Consider the following 23,826-nt stretch of genomic DNA (forward strand, 5'->3'; position numbering starts at 1 on the left):
GCTCTATTACATACCTCTCATACCTGGAGTAAAAAATAAAATTGAAAATATAAATTCATTTTAAAGCATAAGTGCAGAAACCCATTTACACATCTTTAAAAGAAGCAAAGAAATCATATGTGTGGAGTAAAAAAAAAAATAAACAGCGCGCTCCATCCAAGAACAAAGAGGGGATAATGGTAATATATGCTACACTTAAGACACATTAAAGGTCTCAGCTTTCCGACCTTTTGTCATTCAAGGTTTTTAAGAGCGCATGTAAAATAAATCAGTTGAGAATTGAAGCATTGTATGGTTCACTCTCACTTTTCAGGGTCTTTGGGCAGTCATCTAGTCTCTAAACACTTCAAGCCTGGATTACTCTTATGCCATCTTTAGGTCTTAAATCCATGCTTGTCTAAAGGTTAATTAATTCAGAACCATTGTAGGAGGCTGGCCTGGTTTGTAGTGGGTACCTTGAGTACTTACACCTTATACGAGGTCCAGTTATCCCTTATTAGCTGATAGAGATAGCTAAAGTAGAGCATCTTAAGCTGAACTAGGAGACATGCAAAGCTCATGCAATACCACCATAGTTACACAGTACATATACACAAGTAAAGACAATACTCAAGTGTTACCAAAAATAAAGGTATTTATTTGGGTGACTCAGTACCAGAAATATATTAAAGACATTACTCCTTCTGGAGGTAAGTATTATACACAAGATATACACTACACACCAAAATTAAACAAGTAAATAGTCATAGAACAATGCAAACAATAGGAAATGCTATAGAATGCATAGGTGAAAATAGGTCTAGGGGCAACACAAACCATATACTAAGAAAATGGAATGCAAATCACAAATTTCCCCCTAGACAAGTGTAGTGTGTGCAGAATCGTTGGGAGAGTAAGAATACAGTAAAGGTAAGTAAATTACCCCACCCTAGAGCCCAGAAAAGCAGGAGTAAAGTACTGCAAGTTTCCTTAGGACACACTACACCTTGTGATTGGGATATTGCAGTAACCAACCAAGTCTGTAAACAACAACTGCTGGATTCCTGGACCTGAAGACCTGCAAAAGAAGGGGACCAAGTCCAGAAGTCGAAAGAAGTTCCAGCAAGGACAGGAGCCCCTGCTAACCCAGAAGAGGGTGCAAAAGAAGAGTCCATGGTTAGTCGAAGACTGCAGAAATGCACCCTAGGAAGATGCCAGCGGGTTCCTGCATGATGCAAAGGATGTCCCACGACATGAAGATGGATGCAGATGTGATTTCGTGTTGGAAGTCGCCAACAAGCTTTGGTTACGACAAAAGTCAGTTTTGCGCCAAAATGGCACTTGCTGGACCCAGGAGGGACCTCAACTCTGTGTGAGGAGGAAGAGGGGGCTGTCAGCACTTCAGAGAGCCCTTAGGATGCCAGGCAGCACCCACGGGAGTCCCAGGACATGGGGACAAAGGAGGTGCAAATCGCAGTTGGTGCAGCACAACAAAGGAAGGTCCCACACCGCTGGAGAACAACTCGGCGAGTTGAGCATTGCAGGATGGAGTGCTGGGGGCCTGGGCCAGGTTCTGCAGGAAGGAATGTTACAAATAGTGCACAGAGGCCTCAGGAGGTGCAGAAGACGAGGTACACAGGGATACTGTCTCTCTCAGGGAAGGCGCGGTCTTACCTCCTCCAAATTGCATCAGTAGGACCGTCTGTCGATGGGGGTCAAACCTCTGTGTCCTTAGGAGCAAGTTCATCGCTGTGGAGGAGTCCAAAGGTACCGGTCGTCGTCTTGGAAGATGCCTGCTGGAGCAGGGGAGTGACTCCGTCACCCCACAGGAGATTTCCTCGGTCCTTCTGGTGCAGGATGAAGACAGGAAGTCCTCAGAGCCTGCACACTGTGGAAACTGTTGCAGTTGCTGGCTGGAGCTGAAGTTGCAGAGGAAAAGTATCCCTTGTGGATACTTTGTTGCTGTTACAGCAGTTCCTGGATCAGGCTGCTGTTGATCCGAGGTCAGAGGATGAAGTAGTAGTTGCAGAGGATTCCTGAAGGAAACATGCAAGCAGAATCTGAAGAGAACCCACAGGAGATACCCTAAATAGCCCTGAGAGGGGGATTGGCTACCTTATCAGGTATGGACCTATCAGGAGGGGTCTCTGACGTCACCTGCTGGCACTGGCCACTCAGAGGCCTCCAGAGTGCTCCCACACCTTGCAAAGCAAGATGGCTGAAGTCTGGGACACACTGGAGGAGCTCTGGGCACCAACCCTAGGGTGGTGATGGACAGGGAGTGGTCACACCCCTTTCCTTTGTCCAATTTCCCACCAGAACAGGGGGCAAGGGGTCCCTGAACCGGTGTAGACTGGCTTATGCAAGGAGGGCAGCATCTGTGCCCTTCAAAGCATTTTCAGAGGCTGGGGAGGCTACCCCTCCCCAGCCTGTAACACCTATTTCCAAAGGCAGAGGAAATGATTTGTTCTACCTTCCTGGGACTGAGCTGCTCAGACCCCAGGAGGGCAGAACCCTGTCTGTGAGGTGGCAGCAGCCGTAGCTGCAGTGCAAGCCTCAGAGAGCTGGTTTGGCAGTACTGGGGATCCTTAGTGTGGAGCCACCAGGATGCATTGAATTGGCTCTCAAATACCAGATTGATGGGGGGACAATTCCATGATCTTAGACATGTTACATGGCCATATTCGGAGTTACCATTGTGAAGCTACAAATAGGTATTGACCTATATGTAGTGCATGCGTGTAATGGCGTCCCCACACTCACAAAGTCCCGGTAAATGGCCCTGAACTATGTGGGGGCACCTTTGCTAGTGCAAGGGTGCCCTCACACTTAGTAACTTTGCACCTAACCTTCAGCAAGTGAAGGTTAGACATATAGGTGACTTACAAGTTACTTAAGTGCAGTGAAAATGGCTGTGAAATAACGTGTTTTATTTCACGCAGGCTCCAATGGCAGGTCTGTGCAAGGGTTTGTCTGAGCTCCCTATGGGTGGCAAAAGAAATGCTGCAGCCCATATGGATCTCCTGGAACCCTAATGCCCTGGGTACCTAGGTACCATATACTAGGGAATTATAAGGGGGGTCCAGTGTGCCAGTTGAAATTGATAAATGAAGTCACTAGCCTACAGTGACAAATTTAAAAGCAGAGAGAGCATAAGCACTAGGGTTCTGATTAGCAGAGCCTCAGTGACACAGTCAAGCACTATACAGACACACACATTAGGCCACAAACTATGAGCGCTGGGGTCCTGGCTAGCAGGATCCCAGTGAGACAGGCAAAACACACTGACATATAGGTTTTTATCTATGATCACTGGGGTCCTGGCTAGTAGGATCCCAGTGACACAGTAAAAACACACTGACGCACACTTACAAACAGGCCAAATGTGGGGGTAACCATGCTAGAAAGAGGCTACTTTCTCACAGTATGGTTATCCTATGCTGTTTGAAATCTGTGATGTGCTCAATTGATCATGCTGTACAATCCCTCAAACTGCAATTTTGAACTGCCCCTTCATTTTAACAGGTACCATTCTTTTTGTGGTCTTGTGATGTATTGGGGTACTTTTGAGACCTAATCAAAGACATTCCAAAATTATGCGGTAAACAAAAACTGCAAATCCTCTCAAAAAAGCTTGGACAAGGTGAAAAGGAATTGAAATTAATTTTACGTGATTGTTAGTTTGCTTACACATTCAACTTTTCTGCATGTGACGCATATTTCTACCTTTCTTTTCTCCAGTTGCCGGCTGGGACTTTTCCTACCTCCTCCAAAAATCAATTAACTTTATCATCTTTCCTATACAACAAGTAACAATAGCCTGACGTTCGGGCTTTTGCCATTACCCTTTTAGCATTCATAATGATGAAACATAACATCTCTTTACACTTGAGCTTCAATAGCTCCATTTGCACAAATACCCACATTTGGTTCTTTATGGTCTCTTCACCTTCATCACTTTTTATTCTATAAAATCTGTTTTTTTTCAGGCTATAGATAATTTGTACATATTGATTACAAATACATCTTTAACGAGGCGTCAGTAGACCATGTGCATACGTGCCTTCACAGTGCAAGTCATCGGATCCAAAACATGTGACTTCATTCCAGACGTGTTTTTTAAACTTTAGCCTACATGATTAAGAAATCTTTCTCTTTCCTAGTGTCACTTCTCCTTGTATACTGTGTCTGTTATTACTGAGGTAGACTAATTTGTACTACTTTTGAATAATGACTTATGTATATTCATAAATTATTAAGTACTTTGTAACCATAAGCACAGAGAGACATTGAGTTTGACACTGGCTTGAAGTTAAAGAATATAATATATGAACAGGGACTAAAAGACTCAAATTGTCTTCTAGTGGTTTGTAGCTAGATAAGATGGATTATGAATACACCTAAGAAATAGCCCCGGCAGCCAAGCTTTGACAATGCTTGCATCTTTAGTCATACCAATAAAGCAATGTTGTATTATACTGGGTGTAAAATAGTACCTTTTCACCGTTATTGCGTGCTAGTATTTCCAGATCATTTAGTGTATTCTCTCTTTCTCCAGTTTAGGGCTTCCATTTAACAATCAAAGGGAACTAGGAGAAGCAAATATTATAGAATGGAGTCCTCTATATGGACAAATAAAAGACAAGCTCTTACCTCTCCTTTGAACATATAAAGACCCAAAATTCCTAAATCTTCACACGTGTTCCTCCAGCCTTAGAGGAAATGCCCTCTTCCTATTATTAGGAGTCTGAATGTGTCAGCGATAGTTGTTTAAGATGCAGTTATATATCATTTTCTTAATGGCGAGGACCTGCTTCTTCGAGTTTGTTGTTTATAGGTTGCCTCATATTTTTTTCTCCTGGGCCAATAACTTGTTTCTCTTCTGAAGTGAAAAAGAAAGGCACTGCATCTAGTGTACTGATGCTAGTAAAGCAATAGGAGGGAAATATGCTGGGGTTTAGCATAAGCCTTTCATCTTGTTTACCATCCCAACCCATTACAAGCAAGTACGCTGTGTCTGTGTGTTCCAAGCATTGGGGTGGATGCAAAGGTATATGTTTACGTGTAGGGAACTTTAAGTTATTGTGTATCTTGCAAATGTATTGTTGACAATGGTGCCAGTTAAGGATGTAATTTATACGTTAAATAACTTGCTGATTTGATCGTACATACATCAATATAGATGAATTCCAGGCAGACATTCTGGAAAAAGATAGAATCATTTGTCTCTTGTATGTGTGATTCATGTTATGGACATAAGTGGATTTATATGCAAATACAGTCTTTTTCTCATCTTTCAGTGGCTCTATCATGGAAGGACAGAAGAAAAGAGGTTTCTTTATGAAATAGTGGCAAATAAAAGGAATGGAATTGATGTGGACAAATGGGATTACTTTGCCAGGTACAAAATTTACTCAAATGAGACACGTTGTTTTGTATGTAATTTGCTGAACTGCTGAGTTTCTTGATGTTGCAAAATATTTGAAATCCAAACAGTAGCACTTGGTGTCCCTGCTTCTATCTCATGTGGTGGCTTTCACCTGGTAGTCATACGGTTTGTTCAAAAATAAGTCTCTGTGGTCACAATGATGTTAGACAAGCACTGCAGTGCCAGTCTTTTTTATATGTAAATTGTATGCTGGCATGAATAAAACACAGTAAAGACTTTAGTGCCAGATGCCTATTAACCGCACACTGGGAAAGTTGCAGTAGTGTTGGCCATGCTTTACCATAATTAATGGCACCGACTAGCGGTCATGTGAAAAGAGGGTAGTGTCAGTGCAAGGATAAGGAAGCGCAATGTGCAATGATGCTGAGGAATCATAGTGCATTTGTGAAGTGCAGAATCCTAAGTGGCTAGCCACGCACAGTTAAAATGATGTGATGATGGATGTGGTGAAGAGCAGTGCAGCGTTCCAGTGGGAGGGAAGGTAGCAATGTATTGTCAAGGGTACTGCACTGCTGGGTTCAGGGTATGAGTAGTAAATGTACAGATTGGCACACACACACACACCCTCACCCACATCTTCTCAAACGTGCAAAAAGGCATGACCAGGACTTATGAGCTGCAGAAAGAGATGAACAGGCACAACTAAACAAGACCTGCAGACAAATTCAACATAACATATACAAGTTCTGTTGACCTCAGTCCTTCTTCTGAAAGGCTTTTAATTTAAAAACACCAACACTCGAAATGCCAGTTTCTTCAACGTTTATTCCATACTCATGCTACCAGTGTAGGACGCATTTCGGCTGCCACACATCCTTGCTCACTAAAAGCTGTTCTGTTGATCTACCCATCTACACAGATTACACACCTTCATGCCCAGATTATAAACATGAATACTGTAGGATTAAAAACCTACATAATTAAGACGCCCCCCTCAAGCTCCCAAAGGAGCCCCCTTATACACACAATTACATCCGCCAGTCTTTTATCTTACACTTCCACCAATTACATTTTGTCTTGATTGTTTTGTTTTGCTATGCGTCTCTTCATATTAGTATTAGTACAGTTAGCCACTGCCATAATACTCTGTATATCTGTTTTGCAACCGCCCTGCTTGGAGTCAAACTTGTGAGAAACAAGTGATCAAAGATCTCTGTAGCAGATTAAGTCATCTGTTACTTTTCTTACTATCTTTACAGGCAAAATGTAGCACAGAATTCAGGATGTGAGATGTAAAAAATATAATTATGCATATGCTACAGCTGCCTCAACAGTGAAATAATTACACTAACAATATACGGGTTCAACCCAATAACCCTAAGAACCTGGCTAGTAATACTGTATCAAAAACTAAGGTTTACTCGGGCGAGGCAAAAGAATAATAGGAAGACAACCCAAGGTAAGTCAAAAAGGATATATAGTAATACAAAGAATAAATGTTCCCTTATGAAATGCCTTCACATATGCACGCAGTAGCAAATTTCAAAGAAATAAATTATTTAAGCAAGCATGAAGATAATTATTCAAAATATTTCAGCAATAATTCAAAGCCAAAGAAGCAAACAATTATCCAAGCAATCAAGGAGTACTGGTGCAATCAAAACAAACAGATATATAATACAGAATAGTAGGCAGCAGTGACGGACTGAAGTAAAATAATGTCCAAAGATCATTTGAGAAAATCACATTACGAGGACATATGCTTACAGCTTAAACCAATTTAGACAATCCAAAAGAAAGTTGACGTTTCAGTCCAAAGGTAAACTTGACCAGAGCCATCATCAGGACACTGTCACAAGGACATTTAGTAGAAAGGAACCTCAACGAAAAGAAAAAAATAATGTGAAGGAAAGAAGATAAAACACAAGGTGTGCATTTAAGCGAAAACATTTGGAATACGCCATGAGCAAGTGTGGGCTTACCTATGGAGTTCAATGATAGATGAGAGAAAGATAATAATAGAGAATCTTAAGCCAAGGAATGGTCCTACAAGCCAAGGAATGAATGGTCCTACATCCTCATAAATCAAAAAATTGATGTCCCAAACAGAGTCAGACGTAAGTCTCTCAGCTCAACAGTATAATGGTACTGAACCTTACTAAAATCAATCAATCAATCAAGGATTTATAGAGCACACTAATCACCCGTTAGGGTCTCAAGGCGCTGGGGGGAGTTACTGGTCGTAGAGCCATGTCTTGAGCCGTTTCCTGAATGTCAAGAGGTCTTGGGTCTGGCGAAGGTGGAGCGGTAGTGTGACGGGCTGGAACCTGTTCGCCCGTACTTGGACTTCACTTGTGCTGACACTGCCACTCGTGGGCCCAGGCAGCCTAGTTTACCGTCCCGTGATTGGCTGGACGTTTTCAAGCGGTGGGATGTCAGGAAGTTAAAATCGCCGCTACCGGAGTTTACGGGGTCCGGGGTTTGTAAGGAAGGAGTTAGAGGCGATCGAGGACCAGTGAAATACCATCAAAACGAGGAGACGGACGGCAACCATACAGACGTCGGGAGAGGAGGACGGAGCCAAAGGACTACACGGAGGCAGGTGGAGCACTCGTATCTTGGCGGTGACGGCTGGGGATGAGCATCGGACATCCTGAAGCCCAGGGACCGGGAGGACGAGCTGCTGCATCCCGCCACGCTTCCGGAGAAGCGTGGCAGTACAGGTGCGTGGGATCACAAGCCTGAACCTGAGTAAAAGCGGAGAGAGAGAGAGAGTGTCGAACGAGGGCACAAACACAGCACAACAAGGGGGGGGGAAGGAGTGAAAGGAAGGGAGGGCTGAAAACGCCACTTACCACTAACACCGTAGAGTACAATAAGAGTCTAAATCACTGAAGTCATCGTGCACCAGATCACGAGCACTATCGAGGGGGAGAGAACAAAACCATAGTAAGAAAGGATGTTAAACATAAAAGAAACACTGGAATGACTAGTATCAGGAATAGAAAGTGAGGAGAAAAAGGAAAAGAAATTCAAAACTTACCATACGACAGGAATACCTAGTCCAATTACCACTTCTGTTCTCTTCTTTCTGCATGCACCTCCCGGGGAATCCCTACGGAAGTGGAACAGAGAAGAGGAGAATGAAGAGCTGACTACAGACAAACCCTCACCACCTTCTACCCAGCAATTAATGACCAGAAACACGTACCTGTACTTGCTTCATCCATATTATTCCAATAAAACCTCTTTGTTTTTACACTTGGAACTCTGTCGGAGTGATTCCTTCCCTACCATCGGGTCACAAGTGGTGTCAGAAGTGGGATTTGAAGGAAACCGCCACCATGGAGGAGAAAACGACAATAGCTGATGTTATCACCCAGTTGGCTGAAGGGCAACGGCATCTCCAAATGACATGGGAGCAACAAATGAAAGAAGCCAAAGAAGAAAGAGAAGCGTTGCAGACCGCACTTAAAAGCCAGGCAACAATTATGGCCAATAATCAGCTGGTACATGAAACCGCATTAGGCAAGCTCACTGATACCATTGCTCATACTAAAGTACATCCTACGGTGCCTAGTAGTGTGTTACAAAAGTATCAGGAGCAGGACGATCCGGACTCTTTTTTCACAAACTTTGAAAGAGTGGCCAGCACCGCTAACTGGCCTGAGGATAAATTGGGTCAGTTTATCGCCCCCCTGCTCACTGGACAATTACAAACCACATACCAAGCCATTAATCCAAGTGGTACCTTGCCATATAAGGACATTAAAAAGACAATTCTAGAACGAGTGGGCTTAGATACTGAAAGTTATCGTACCAAGTTTAGACAGACGAAATGGCAGCATCAGGAGAACCCCCACACCTTATATTACCGAGTTTAACATGCTTCCGGTAGGTGGTTACAACCCACGGAAAACACAAAAGAAGATATGTTTAATGTCATAGTATTAGAACAGTATTTGGATGCTTTACCACCCACCACCAGGAACTGGGTAAGACAACATCCTGGGCTAACAAACGAAACTGCGGTAGATCTTGCCTGTGCCTATCATAGAGGTTCAGACTTCCGTGCCACCACTAGTCGGGTTCCCCCCCTCCTATGTGACCAACTATATAGAGAAATAATCTCCAGCGACCTGTGTTGACACATGGTACCGATAGATCATCCGCCACAGGCCCAGGGCTACCCGGAAATGCGGGCCCTGGACCCCAATGTTACAGTTGTTCAGAATGGGGACATATTGCCCGTAATTGTCCGCATAAGATGGAAACCGAAGAACCCATGGAGATAGGGCTGACTAAGGGAAGGGTGTTCTGGTCTGGAGGGGACAAACCCAAATATATCCTTCCCATTGTCGTCAATAATGAGAAAAGAACAGCCCTCATTGACTCTGGTTGTAGTCAAAGCGTGATAAGAGGAAATCTAGTATTGCCAGGACAAATAGAAAAAGGCAACAAGTCCTAATCACATGTGTACATGGAGATCAGCAGTACTATCCCTTAGCTACAATAAAATTGCAATGGAGAGAGCGGTCAGAGGACCTCCGAGTCGGGGTACTCTCCAAACTAGAGGAGGACATAATCCTTCGTACTGACTATGTGGATTTTTCATCCTTATTGGAGCGAGCAGGGCGAGAACACATGCTGACGTCTTGGTGGGCGGAAGCACCCGAAGGAGACCTGACGGAGGGACCAGGAAGGATATGTGTTACCCTCAGTAAAAGACAAAAAAGAGAGCAAAAACGCTCATATTTGCAAACTCTCCCGTCAGATGAAGATTCTACTCTATCTGGGAGAATTTGTACGATTACAGGAGATTTCCGGCGGAATCAGAATGTGGATCCCTCCTTAAAATACGCATGGCAGCAGGCGCAGTCTGGGGCAATTCATGGGGTAGGTCCCAGATTCATAATTCGTAACCAATTACTGTATCGCAATCCCACACCCACCCGGGGAAATGACCTTCAGTTAGTGTTACCCAAAAGTCATCGTCAACAAGTATTACAACTAGCATATGGGGATAACGGGGAAGGACACTTGGGAAGGGAGAAAACTGAAGAGGCAGTACTTAGACGGTTTTATTGGCCAGGGGTTTATGGTGAAATACGTAGACATTGTGCGGAATGTCCCAAATGCCAATTATACAACCCTTCTTCCCAAATCCCTGCTCCACTCCAACCCCTTCCGATTATTGATATCCCCTTTACCCGAGTTGGGATGGATCTCATTGGCCCTCTCACGCCCTCCACTCGGGGTAGACAATACGTACTTGTGTTGGTAGATTATGCTACACTGTACCTGGAGGCCATAGCTCTTCCCAGTATACACACTAAAACCATTGCCCAAGTAATGATTGAATTTTTTTCGAGGGTGGGTTTCCCAAAAGAAATATTGACAGACCAAGGGAGCTCATTTATGTCCTGACTGATGGCGGAAGTATGCCACTTATTAGGGGTCAAACAAATTCGTTCCTCAGTCTACCATCTGCAAACCGATGGACTGGTCGAAAGATTCATTAAACCTATTAAATCCCTCCTCAGAAAAAGTATATCAGACGCGGGCAAAGATTGGGAGAAAAAGTTACCGTTAGTCTTATATGCCATCCGTACACATGTACAGGCGTCCCTAGGTCACAGCCCATTTGAATTACTGTTCGGCCGCCAACCTCGTACATTGTTGGATATGTTAGCCGAACAATGGGAGGATACGGAGGAAGAAGTAAAAGATTTGTTAACCTATTCCCGGGAGTTAAGAGAGAATTTACATACGGTATGGGAAGAAGCCCATACTGCTTTGCGGGAGGCCCAGGATAAACAGAAAAGACTGTATGATACCCGAAGCACAGTACGAACCTTGACAGTAGGAAACAAAGCACTGGTGTTACTCCCTAGTACAGATAATAAGTTGTTGGCCCGATGGCAAGGGCCATTTGAAGTGACAGCTCAGATTAACCCCACCATTTACAAATTCGCCATACCCCAAGGAAGTGGCAGGGAACAGATTTATCACATTAACCTGCTTACAAAATGGTTAGATCCTACAGAGGACCGTAACATTCGGTACATCAATACTGACATTAATGAAGACATTCCATACCCCACCCTAACCAAACCTCAACTCCCTAACCCGTCCTTACCCTGGATCAATCCTGACCTCACTGGGTCTTATCACAACCAACTAACTCACCTAGTACACACAATCATGATGTCTTCTCCAAATATCCAGGGAGAACCCCCCTAGTCCAGCATCCCATCCACCTTAAAACAAATATGGTTCACCGCCAGAGACCATACCGCATCCCCGAAGCCAAACAGATGATTATCGAAAAAGAAGTCCAAGCCATGTTAACAGCAGGAATTATAGAACCGTCAACCAGTCCGTGGTGTTCGCCTGTAGTACTGGTACCTAAGCCAGATGGCAGTACCAGGTTTTGCGTAGACTATAGGGGGGGTCAATAATGTAACCTATTTTGATGCATATCCTATGCCGAGAATTGATGAACTCATTGAGAGACTGGGTCAGGCCAAATACTTATCTACCTTAGATCTTACTAAGGGGTACTGGCAGATACCCTCAAGGAAAGAAGATCAAGAGAAAACCGCATTTGCTACCCCTTCGGGATTGTACCACTTTACAGTCCTCCCTTTCGGGCTCCACGGAGCTACTGCCACCTTCCAAAGACTCATGGACTAAATCTTACGACCTTTTAGACAGTATGCCGCAGCCTATCTGGATGACATTGTTATCTATACCAATTCCTGGGAAGAACACATGACCCATCTCAATACCATTTTACAGGCTTTACGAAATGCACAGTTAACTGCCAATCCTGGGAAATGCCGACTAGGTCAAACGAGCATCAGATATCTGGGTTATGTTGTAGGGGGTGGTAAGATCTTTCCCCAAGTCGAAAAGGTAGAAGCTATCTCCAATATGACGTTCCCTAAAAAAAAGAAAGATGTTAGGGCTTTTCTGGGATTGGTGGGTTACTATAGACGTTTCATTCCTCACTTCTCCACAGTAGCAGAACCCCTTACGGAATTGTTAAAGAAATCCTATCCCAACACCCTGGAGTCCCCTTCAGTGACTGCGCTGCGAAGCTTTAACCGTCTCAAGGCTGCTCTTATTTCTGAACCTGTATTATGCAGTCCTGATTTCAAAAAGCCCTTTGTGTTACTCACTGATGCCTCCGACGTGGGCCTTGGGGCTGTATTGTCACAACCCCAAGAGGATGGGACAACCCACCCCATTCTCCACATCAGCCGGAAATTACTGCCCCGTGAAACACATTATCCGATTATTGAGAAAGAATGCCTGGCAATAAAATGGGCTGTGGAATCTCTCCAATACTATCTATCTGGCAGACCCTTTACCCTCATCACTGATCACGCTCCTCTTACATGGCTCGCCCGTAATAAGGACACTAACTCCCGCGTTCTCCAGTGGTTTCTTTCCCTACAGCCTTTCTCATTTCAGATTCAACATCTGCCCGGAAAACAAATGGTGACTGTGGATTTTCTCTCCTGCTATCCGATCTCTGAGCGGCTCGACAGGCCGCTCTCTAGGGGAGTGTATGTGACGGGCTGGAACCTGTTCGCCCGTACTCGGACTTCACTTGTGCTGACACTGCCACTCGTGGGCCCAGGCAGCCCAGTTTACCGTCCCGTGATTTGCTGGACGTTTTCAAGCGGCGGGATGTCAGGAAGTTAAAATCGCCGCTACCGGAGTTTACGGGGTCCGGGGTTTGTAAGGAAGGAGTTAGAGGCGAACGAGGACCAGTGAAATACCATCAAAACGAGGAGACGGACGGCAACCATACAGACGTCGGGAGAGGAGGACGGAGCTAAAGTACTACACTGAGGCAGGTGGAGCACTCGTATCTTGGCGGTGACGGCTGGGGACGAGCATCGGACATCCTGAAGCCCAGGGACCGGGAGGACGAGCTGCTGCATCCTGCCACGCATCCGGAGAAGCGTGGCAGTGCAGGTGCGTGGGATCACAAGCCTGAACCTGAGTAACAGCAGAGAGAGAGAGAGAGTCGAAAGAGGGCACAAACACAGCACAACAAGGGGTGGAAGGAGTGAAAGGAAGGGTGGGGGAGGGCTGAAAACGCCACTTACCACTAACACCGTAGAATACAATAAGATTCTAAATCACCGAAGTTATCGCGCACCAGATCACGAGCACTATTGAGGGGGAGAGAACAAAACCATAGTAAGAAAGGATGTTAAACATAAAAGAAACACTGGAATGACTAGTATCAGGAATAGAAAGTGAGGAGAAAAAGGAAAAGAAATTCAATACTTACCATACAACAGGAATACCTAGTCCACTTACCACTTCTGTTCTCTGTTCCACTTCCGTAGGGATTCCCCGGGAGGTACATGCAGAAAGAAGAGAAGAGGAGAATGAAGACCTGACTACAGACAAACCCTCACCACCTTCTACCCAGCAATTAATGACCAGAAACACGTACCTGTACTTGCTTCATCCATATTATTCCAATAAAACTTCTTTGTTTTTACACTTGGAACTCTTTTGGAGTGATTCCTTCCCTACCATCCGGTCACAGGTAGGGAGTTCCAGGTCTTGGCGGCTAGGTGAGAGAAGGATCTTCCTCCGGCGGTGGTGCGGCGGGTGCGGGGGATGGAGGCGAGGGCGAGGCTGGCGGAGCGAAGATTGCGGGTGGGGGTGTGGAAGGTGAGTCTGTCGTTGAGCTAGGCTGGGCCTGTGTTGTGGAGGGCCTTTTGTGCGTGGATGAGGAGTTTGAAGGTGATCCTCTTTGATACTGGTAGCCAGTGAAGGTCTCTGAGGAGGGAGGAAATGTGGTCACGGCGTGGGATGTCCAGAATGAGGCGGGCGGATGCGTTCTGGATTCTTTGCAGTTTTGTTAGGAGTTTGGTTGTTATAGGGCGTTTCTGTAGTCCAATCGGCTGATGACCAGGGCGTGGGTGACAGTTTTCCTGGTTTCAATGGGAATCCACTTGAAGATTTTGCGTAGCATGCGGAGAGTGTTGTAGCAAGAAGAGGAGATGGCATTGACCTGCTGAGTATGGAGTCCAAGATGAAGCCTAGGTCGCGTGCGTGCGTGGGTGGTGGGTGAGGGCACGGTTCCTAAGGAGGTGGGCCACCAGGAGTCATTCCAAGTTGAGGGGTTGGTGCCAAAGATGAGGATTTCTGTCTTGTCTGTGTTTAACTTGAGGTGGCTTGATTCCATCCAGCTGGCGATGGTGTGAAGTCCGTTGTGGAGGTTGTTCTTTGCAGTTGTAGGGTCTTTTGTGAGGGAGAGGATGAGCTGAGTGTCGTCTGCGTAGGAAACTATGTTGATGTGGTGGGTTCTTGCGATGTTGGCGAGGGGGGCCATGTAAACGTTGAAGAGCGTGGGGCTGAGCGAAGATCCTTGGGAAATGCCACATATGATTCTGGTGGCTTCTGACAGGAACGGTGGGAGGCGGACTCTCTGTGTTCTGCCTGAGAGAAATGACGAGATCCAGTCGAGTGCTTTGTCGCGGATTCCAGCGTTGTAGAGGCATGTGCGGAGAGTGTGATGACATACCGTGTCGAAAGCTGCGTAGAGGTCCAGGAGTCTGAGTGCTGCTGTTTCTCCTTCATCGAGCATGGTCCTAATGTCGTCTGTGGCAGCAATGAGTGCAGTCTCAGTGCTGTGGTTTCTGCGGAATCCGGATTGGGAGGTGTCGAGCACCTTGCTGTCTTCCAGGAACCAGGATAGTTGGCTGTTTACAATTGTTTTCGATGACCTTAGCTGGGAAGGGGAGGAGGGAGATCGGCAGGTAGTTCTTGGGGTCGTCTGGGTCTGCCTTTGGTTTCTTTAGCAGGGCGTTGATTTCTGCGTGCTTCCATCTTTCTGGGAAGGTGGCTGACTCAATGGAGCTGTTGATGGTTTTGCAGAGGTGGGTGGCGATGATGATGTTTGCCTGATTGAAGATATGGTGTGGGCAGGGGTCTGATGGTGATCCGGAGTGGATGGAGGCCATGGTGGTGGCGGTGTCCTCTATGTTGACGGGGGTCCAGGTGTTGAGGAGGTGGGTGTTGCTTGGAGCGTTGGGTTCTTGGGTGTTGGTAGTCAGCTGGTGGGTCTGGGGTTTGGAGCTATTGTGGATTTCTTCTATCTTTCGACGGAAATGGGTTGCCAGTGAGTTGCAGAACTCCTGTGATGGCGGGGGTTCGTTGGAGCAGGTCCTGGGGGTGGAGAGCTCATTAACGATGCCAAAGAGCTCTTTACTGTTGTGAGCGTTGGCGTCAATGCGGTTTTTGAAGTGGGTCCTTTTGGTGGTGCGGATCAGTTGGGCATCCTTGAAAGCGATGTGGTTGGAGTTGGTAGGGTCAAGGTGCCAGGTTTTTTCCATTCTGCGGCAAAGCAGTTTGGATTCCTGTAGTTCTGGGGTGAACTAGCTGGCCTTGATTCTGTGGTAGGTGTTTGGTTTTTTTTTGAGCAGTGCGAGGGTGTTGGCGCAATCTTCTATCCAGCGATGCAGGTTGGTGGTGGCTATGTTGTGGTCCAGGATCCCAGGGGGTGGGGCCCGGGCGAGAGTGGAGATCAGTTGATCCGTTGATATTTTGCTCCAGTTGCGTCAGGGGGGTTGTGTGCGGTGGTGGTGAGTGACTGGTTTTTGGTAAGAGAAGTGGATGCAGCGGTGGTCTGTCCAACTGAGTTCGGTGGTGTGGCTGAAAGAGACGTGGTTGCTGGCTGAGAAGATGGGGTCAAGTGTGTGGCCTGCGGAGTGGGTGGGTGTAGTGACGAGTTGCTTGAGGCCAAAGTTGGCGAAGTTGTCGATTAGGTTGGTGGTGTTGATATCGTTGTTATTTTCTAGGTGGAAGTTTAGGTCACCAGGGAGGATGTAGTCTGTTGAGGTGAGGGCTTGGGAGCTGATGGTGTCGGCGATGTCGTCACAGGACTGCGTTCTGGGTCCAGGGGGTCTGTAGACCAGTGTTCCTCTGAGTGTGTTGTTGGTGTTGATGTGGATTTTGAAGTGGAGGTGCTTGGCAGAGTTGATGGTGTCGTGGGAGTTGGTGGAGACTCTTAAGGTGTTTTTGTGGACTATGGCGATTCCTCCTCCTGGTCTGTTGATTCGGTCTCTTCTGGTGATCTTGTAGTTTTCTGGTATGGCTATGGCCTTTTCCGGTTCTGAGGCCGAATTTATCCAGGTTTCGGTGAGGAATGCGACGTTGGGCGAGTATGTGGTCAGGAGGTTCCAGAGTTCAATTGCATGTTTGTGGACGGAGCGGGTGTTAAGTAGGATGCATCTTAGGCGGTTGTCTGTTTTGATTTGGAGTTTGGAGGTTAGGTTGCAGGTGAAATTGCAGGCTTTGCAGGAGAAGGGTCCTTTGGTGTGTGTCGGTGTGGACTGGAAACAGATGGAGGAGCGTCCTGGATTAAGGGCGTGGAGTTCGTCGGCAGTGTAAAGGTGTTTGTGGCGCGGGAGGCATGTTGGCCAGGGGGTCTGGGGCTGGGCGCGGTCTTGGCTGGGACGGGCGCAGACGGGGTTGCCTTTGGCGTGCCTTCGTGCACCAGCAACGCGTCCGCGCTGCGGCCGGCATAAGAGGGGAGGTGGGAGGGAGTGGCAGCTGGGAGGAGGGAAGGAAACCTCCAATGGGAGTGCGGGGGCAGCAGGAGTCAAGAGCAGGAAGAACTCAGAGGAGGAGGGAGGGGGCGGGGCCTTCCGGGAGAGGAGAAGCCAAGAAGCCCAAACAAGCCCAAACAAGCCCAAAACAATGGCAGCACTTACTTTGAGCAGTGGTGAGGAGGAAGCGACCTGCCTGCAAGGATGCAGGGTCAGAGGTCGCTTCTAGCCTCGCGCTACAGCCGGCATAAGAGGGGAGGTGGGAGGGAGTGGCAGCTGGGAGGAGGGAGGGAAACCTACAATCTGAAATTGCGGTAAACAGCGACACAATAGAAAATGTCCTTCCAAAGAACAAGCCACGGTCCAATTATACCTAACAAGTGTAAATTAGACCCAACAGCGGTTCGGAAAGATGCCTTCTCAACAAAAACACACAAGGAGGGAAACCTTGTCAGCACACTTACTTAGGATTGAATTACAGAGATTCCAATCTCAAAATTGGTCCGCAACGGCAGGGCCATACACGATGTAAGGGACCACACGGATAGTCGTAATCTCTCAAAATAGCCAGGACAGCGAAGCTCTACGAGTATAAGGCCACAGTAGCAGTTAGTCAGCGTGCATAAACCCAGGAAGTGGTTAGTGTGTCTGACGTCAGATGCTAATCGATGAGTGTACAATGTTGCAATGGAGCTGGGTAACGTAGTGACTCAAATTCGCGAAATACTATTGCATGCAAGGAATAACGTAATAAAGATAGATGCTGATAAATGACTGGCAGTGCCCCCATATGCACGCAATTAAGTATATCAGTCAGAAGGCCTGCACATTCAAACAAAACATAATTAAACAAGGAATAGTGCCCTTGATTAAGTCTCAGAGCCCACATAAATACGAAAAAGCAATGCTCTAACCGTCAAACAGTAAAAAATCGACCCAGTTAGATTATTTCAAAATGGAATATGTGCTAGGTTGAGTCATGCAACTAGTATCATCCAAAAACAAACCTAAACAAAAACTACAAAGGGAATAAACACACTGTATATAAATAAAGAGAAAACGTGACAGAATCATCCGAAGTAAGGATCATGTTCAATGTGCGTGAGAAGGTGCTTGGGGTTTGCAGAATCACAAACTATGCCCACTAGAGCCAATGCTGTTAAATTAGTTCAGTGTGGGGGGGGGGGCGTGGACAGACTGGTGCAACTGGTAATAACCAAACCCAGATCTAAACAAAAAAGTTTAACCATCTGATAACCTCATTACCCCCAGGTCCCTCTAGACCTTGTCCCAGAAAAAAAAGAACATGAGGAATGCTTGTTCTCCTACCCCGCACCTCTCCCCTTAGGTTGTACTTAAATGGAATTACCCAGCATTCCTACTTTTCATTTTTTTAATGTCTTCTGACAGAATGGCACTGAGGACGGAGGGGGTTGTTCCTACGAGGCGAGGATGGCTGCTGGTTTGGCTGAGCTGGCTCGACAGAAGATTGGGCCATTGTTTCCCTCAGCCTGCTGGGCTTGTCGGGGCTTTGGTTGGGGACTCTTCAGCTTGCTGGGCTGGTGGAGGGTCTCGGTTTACTTCGCCGCCATTTAGCCATCAGCGGCTCCTCAGGCCTTCCAGTGTTTTTTCTTCCCCAGCGAGGTGTGGAGACTTCGATTCTAGAGTAGTTCTGCGGGCTCCTGGGAAGGAGCAGAGCTTTGTCTGCAAGGAAGCAGGTATCCCGGGGCTTGCCTGACTTCCTGTTGCTCCGGGTGCTTGCAAGCATGTGCATGGGGTGTGCTGCCTCACTTTCACTGCAGCTGGTCGGGGATGGCTTGCGGCGCACTATTTTAGCGAGTAGGACATTTTGTTAAGTACCGCCTGGCGGCAGCTTTGTATGTTGAAGGGGATTTCATGGCTGGTGTATTGCTGCATCTTTTTAGATGGGAAAACATTTGCATAAGAGTCGGTATTTTGGGGGGGTCCTCTGACTCCTCTTCTTTGTCCCCTATATGCTCTTGTTGTCCTTCTAGGCTGTTGGGCCATGGGATGGAGGACGCTCGCCTAAAGCGCCTTATCACAGAGACTTTGCTGGAGATGGGAGCAGGGACGGCAGAAGGAAGGCCCCACAGTTGGCTGCTTCACCTAGTTCTAGTTTTGGTGATGAGTGTCGTGTTCCAGCAAAGTTAACTGACAAATATATTGCTAAGGATCAGGTGCCAGGACTGGTTCGTCATGTAAAGGTTAATATGGGTTTTCAGGATGAGAATGCTCCTGAGACTTATTCTTCAGCTCTTTTACACCAATTTCAAAGTTCCACTCCTGTTAATGTCCCAGTTCTTGCCTGTATTAGAGAGGTGATGCAGCGGGAATTAAGGGGTCCCAATAAAATTCTGCTGCCACGGTTTATGGCTAAACTTTATCCGTTGCATGATATTCAGGCAGATTTACCAGATTACATTCCAGTGGACTCCTTTGTGGCTAACTTGGTGGGGCACACTTCTATGGCAGAGGACGCTGTACTCAAGGATCCTTTTGATAAGAAAGTTGATGGATTCCCTGAAAAAGGTGTATTCTGAGCTCATCTAGCTAAGCAGGCTGGGATTTATGGTATTTATGTGGCTCAATCCCTGATTTTCGATCTTAAGTCTTTGTGTAGGGCATTGCATGAAACCTCGGACTGCTCTAGTATTCTGGAACTCATTGAGAGACAGGTGGACTTTTTGTTGGACATTTACTTTGATGTTATAAGGGCATCGGCTCTGGCAGAAGGGGGCCTGTGTGGCAGCCTTTCGTACTCTGTTCTTGAGAGATTTGAAGACTGATGCTGCTCAAAAGGCTTCTGTGCTTAAATTGCCATTTCAAGTATCTCTGTGGTTTGGCCCTGAGTTGGAATCGCGTCTGCATAAACTTTTTAAGGAAAAGAAACATTCTTCTATAAAGTCAGGATAGAGGGATAGACTTTTCAGATGCATGTCTCCTATATGTCCGCCTCCAAGGCGGCTCTTTTTGAGGTCTTGGGCAATTTCCTTCCAGGAAGGGGATGGATTGGAAAAGCAAGTCTCCCCAGGCCAAGCTGCATTCCTGACTGTATGATAGCACTTCAGGATATGGTGGTTAGAGGGCATCTTCGAAGGGTTCTTCCAGCATGGCTGGCATCTACTTCAGATGCTTGGGTATTGGACATTTTTCAGTCAGACTACAGGATTGAGTTTGAGGACTTTACTCCGCCATCTGGGGTTCATCTGACCCCATGGCCCTCTCTGCCTGCCAAGCACGTGATTCGTTCCCTTCTGCAGAAACAGGCAGTGCGTATGGTTCCCCCTTTGGAGCAAGGTCTGGGGTTCTACTCAGTCATCTTTCTGGTGGTGAAAGTGACAGGGGGTTCCTTGTCTTGGACTTGAAGGCCCTGAACAGGTGTGTTCGCCATGTTCCTTTTTGGATGGAGACATTGCAGAGGATTCTTCCTCTGGTGACGCAGGGACGCCTCATGTGTACACTGGATCTTCAGGATGCCTATTATCATGTTCCAGTGCCCCACTCTTGTCAACAGTTTCTGAGGTTCTGCCTGAAGGGTGTCCATTACCGGTTTACAGTGTTGTCTTTCAGTTTCCGCTCTGCGCTACGAGTATTCACCAAGAACCAAGATGGTGGTGTCATTGATGGCGTTTCTTCACCTTCAGGGTCCTCATCTTCACTTCTATCTGGACGACTGGCTCCTGCGTGCTCCATCAAGTGAAAAGCTTCTGCAGGTCGTATGTTCTGCCTGCCAGTCCCATGGGTTTTTGATCAATTGGGGCAAGTGTCAGTTAGTTTGTTCTCATGACTTAATTTTCATAGGGCCAGGTTCAGGACCAACATCAACAGGGTGTTTCTGCCTCCTTTCAGGGCAGAGGCCTTGCAGTCATTGGCGCAGACAGTGCTGTCCGTGTCTGCAGTCTCCTAGAAGGTCACCAGACAATCAGGTGATTGTAGCATATCTCAACCATCAAGAGAGGGGGGATTCGCTCTAGGTCTCCGTAGGTCTGTGTCTCTCTTTGTCTCCTTTGGGGGGCTGTTAAGTATGAACAGGCCCCTGGTGTTTGTCTCAGCAGATGGATCAAGCAGCCTATTGAGCACACGTATTCCGTTAAAGGGGTGCCTCCTCCAGTGAGGGTCCAGTGGCGGTCCACTAGGGGTGTTGGGACATCATGGGCTGAGCTACAGGGAGTTTCAGTTGAGATTTGCAGAGCGGCCACCTGGGCTTCTGTAAATATATTTTTCAGACATTATAGGTTAAAACATGTCATGAGTTCTGAACCAAATTTTGGTGCGAGGGTTCTGAGGGCTGTCTGACCTTAAACTTGTTTTTGTTTGTTTTTGTCTGTTTTGCTGTGATGATTAAACACACTTTTGGAGTTCTGCACAACTGGTGTCAATTCCCTTTTTTTGAGTATCAGTCGTGCCTCGGTGGTACGGAAGGCCGACTTTTCACGGCTTGGGTATACTCCACTTGGTGAGAATGGGACAAGGACTGGAGAGACCTGGGGCTAATCATCATTACTCCTGGTCCTGTTGTCCTCGTTCCGTTCTTCACAATCCACCCTCCTTCCCGGTCTGCTTGGTCAGCATTCCTCATGTTCTTTTTTTGTGTTGCGGGGATGGATTATCTCCATTTTGTGAGGAATTGGACAAGGACAACAGGACCAGGAATAATGAAGATTACCGGTAAGTAATAGGGCATTAATGAGAGAAAACACATAAGAAGCAAAAGTGACATTCAATCCCGGAGGGTGGTTTCCCAGAGTCACAAACTGTGCCCACTAGAGCGAACTCTGCTGCAGCAGTATTTGTGAAGCACTGAATTACAGTGGCACCAACAATAGAGGTAAGAAGAGTATAGAGAACTCACCACCAAGAGAAAAATGATGTTTGGAGAAAGAAAAAAAAGAGATTAAAGTATTTACAAAAATAAATATAAAATATAAATATCCATATAAATTATTCAGATACACACAAAACAACACTTCATCAGAGCACGTCGAAATAGATCGGAAATAATCTATTTAGGTGGAAACAGGTTGTATTGTTTCATTGTTAATGTTAAGACCAGAGTTCAAACTGTTGTTCCATCTGCATTCCAGCAGCATCAAAGTCTGGGAAATGTTGATAACTTTTGCAGCCCTCCGAACTTGCTCAGAGACTTGCTAATTTAGCTGTTGCTTAGAATGTCCCATTTGCTGAAAGTGTTCAACCATAGGTGCAGTGGTGATCTCACACCTTATTCAACTCCTGTGTTGCAGTATTCTTCAACACATTTGTTGGGTCGTCATCCCAGTGTACGGGTCACTATGGCCAATCTTAGATCTAAGGCCTCTGAACCATTACATTCTGTCAGACCATTTTCACATGGTCACTTTGAAAGACTCCATTCCACTTCTTCAACAGGGCAACTTTCTGACTACACTAGATCTAAAAGACTCTTACTTTCACATACCAATACATCAAGCTCACCACAAATTTCCCCGGTATGTGGTTGGTGGGAAACACTACCAACTCAAAGTCCTTCCATTCGGGGCCACAACTGCACCATATGCATTCACTAAGTATCTGGCAGTGGTGGTAGCATATGTACGCAGACAAAAAATACATGTGTTTCCCTATTTGGATGATTGGCTTTTCAAAGCCAAAACCCATCAACAGAGCACTCAAATCACAATAGACCTGCTTTACAGCTTGGGCTAGCATACCCCAACTCTGCGAGAGTTTACAATTTTCAGACACTATTAACCCTCAGTTTCAACCAAATCAGCAGATAATGGTGCAAACTGTCCTGCGTCTCCTAGGGATGATGGCCTCCTGTATTGCTATAGTGCCTCATGCCCTACTATACATGCACCCGTTACAGGAATGTCTAGCTCGCCAGTAGTCACAGGGTCTGTTACAGGATCTAGTGTTGATAGACTACCAAACGTATCACTCACTGCAAAGCCGGAATCACAACAATATGTTGAAGGAGCAGCCTTTTCTGGACCCTGTTCCCCCACATAACGCTCACAACAGACGCTTCAATTATGGGGTGGCGTGCACATTTGAAGGATCTCACAATACAGGGTGTATGGGACTCCAAACACCGGGGTCTCCATGTCAACTTCCGAAAGCTTGAAGCTGTTCTCCTACCCTTGAAACCCTTCCTTCCTCACCTCATTCACAAGGTTGTCATAGTCCAGACAGACAACAACATGACAGCCTTGTATTATTTACAAAAACAGGGGGCGACATGTTCTCTGCAACTTTCACCACTATCACAGACCATCTGGAAAGGGGTTGCATTACAACGTTCATCTGATGGCGGAATATCTCCCAGCAACGGACAACCACTTTGCAGACCTTTTAAGCACGATGCAGCAACAAGTCCACAAATGGGAACTCCACCCACAAGTCCTCTTACCATACTTCCACATGTGGGAATTCACTCAAATAGACCGTTTCATGACCACAAACAAAACAAAATATCCAAACTTCGCATCCAGGTTCCCACACCCATTATCCAAGGGCAGCGCAATATGGATGAGTTGGCCAGGGCTATTTGCTTATGCTCTTCCTCCTCTCCCTCTCCTTCCATTTCTGATTTGGAAGTTTTAGACAGACTTCCTTCACAATGATCCTAATAGCTCCCACATGGGCTTGTCAGCCCTGGTTTACAACACTACTAAACCTCTCTGTAGTTCCTCACTAGAAGCTCCCCAGCAGACTGGATCTCCTCACTCAGAGCCATGGAGAACTCATGCACCCAGATCCCGAAACTCTCAACCTAGCAATTTGGCTCCAGAGGTCATAGTTTGGCTACCTTAAGTTCCCACCAGAATGTATGGACTTTCTTAAAGAAGCTCGTAGACCTACCAAACAGAG

The 23,826-nt window shown here is 46.3% G+C and overlaps 1 protein-coding gene across 1 annotated transcript in view; it reads left to right on the top strand.

Annotated features, from left to right (window-relative positions):
• SAMHD1 (SAM and HD domain containing deoxynucleoside triphosphate triphosphohydrolase 1) overlaps nucleotides 1-23,826 on the top strand; it is a 1,157,401-nt gene that overhangs the window by 419,833 nt on the left and 713,742 nt on the right. Inside the window, exon 10 of the mRNA XM_069243902.1 lies at nucleotides 5,280-5,380. Within this exon, the coding sequence (XP_069100003.1) occupies nucleotides 5,280-5,380 (101 nt within the window). The remainder of the gene's footprint in view (nucleotides 1-5,279; nucleotides 5,381-23,826) is intronic.

The sequence above is a fragment of the Pleurodeles waltl genome, chromosome 7 (genome assembly GCF_031143425.1).
Source record: "Pleurodeles waltl isolate 20211129_DDA chromosome 7, aPleWal1.hap1.20221129, whole genome shotgun sequence".
Classification (NCBI taxonomy): Eukaryota; Metazoa; Chordata; class Amphibia; order Caudata; family Salamandridae; genus Pleurodeles; species Pleurodeles waltl.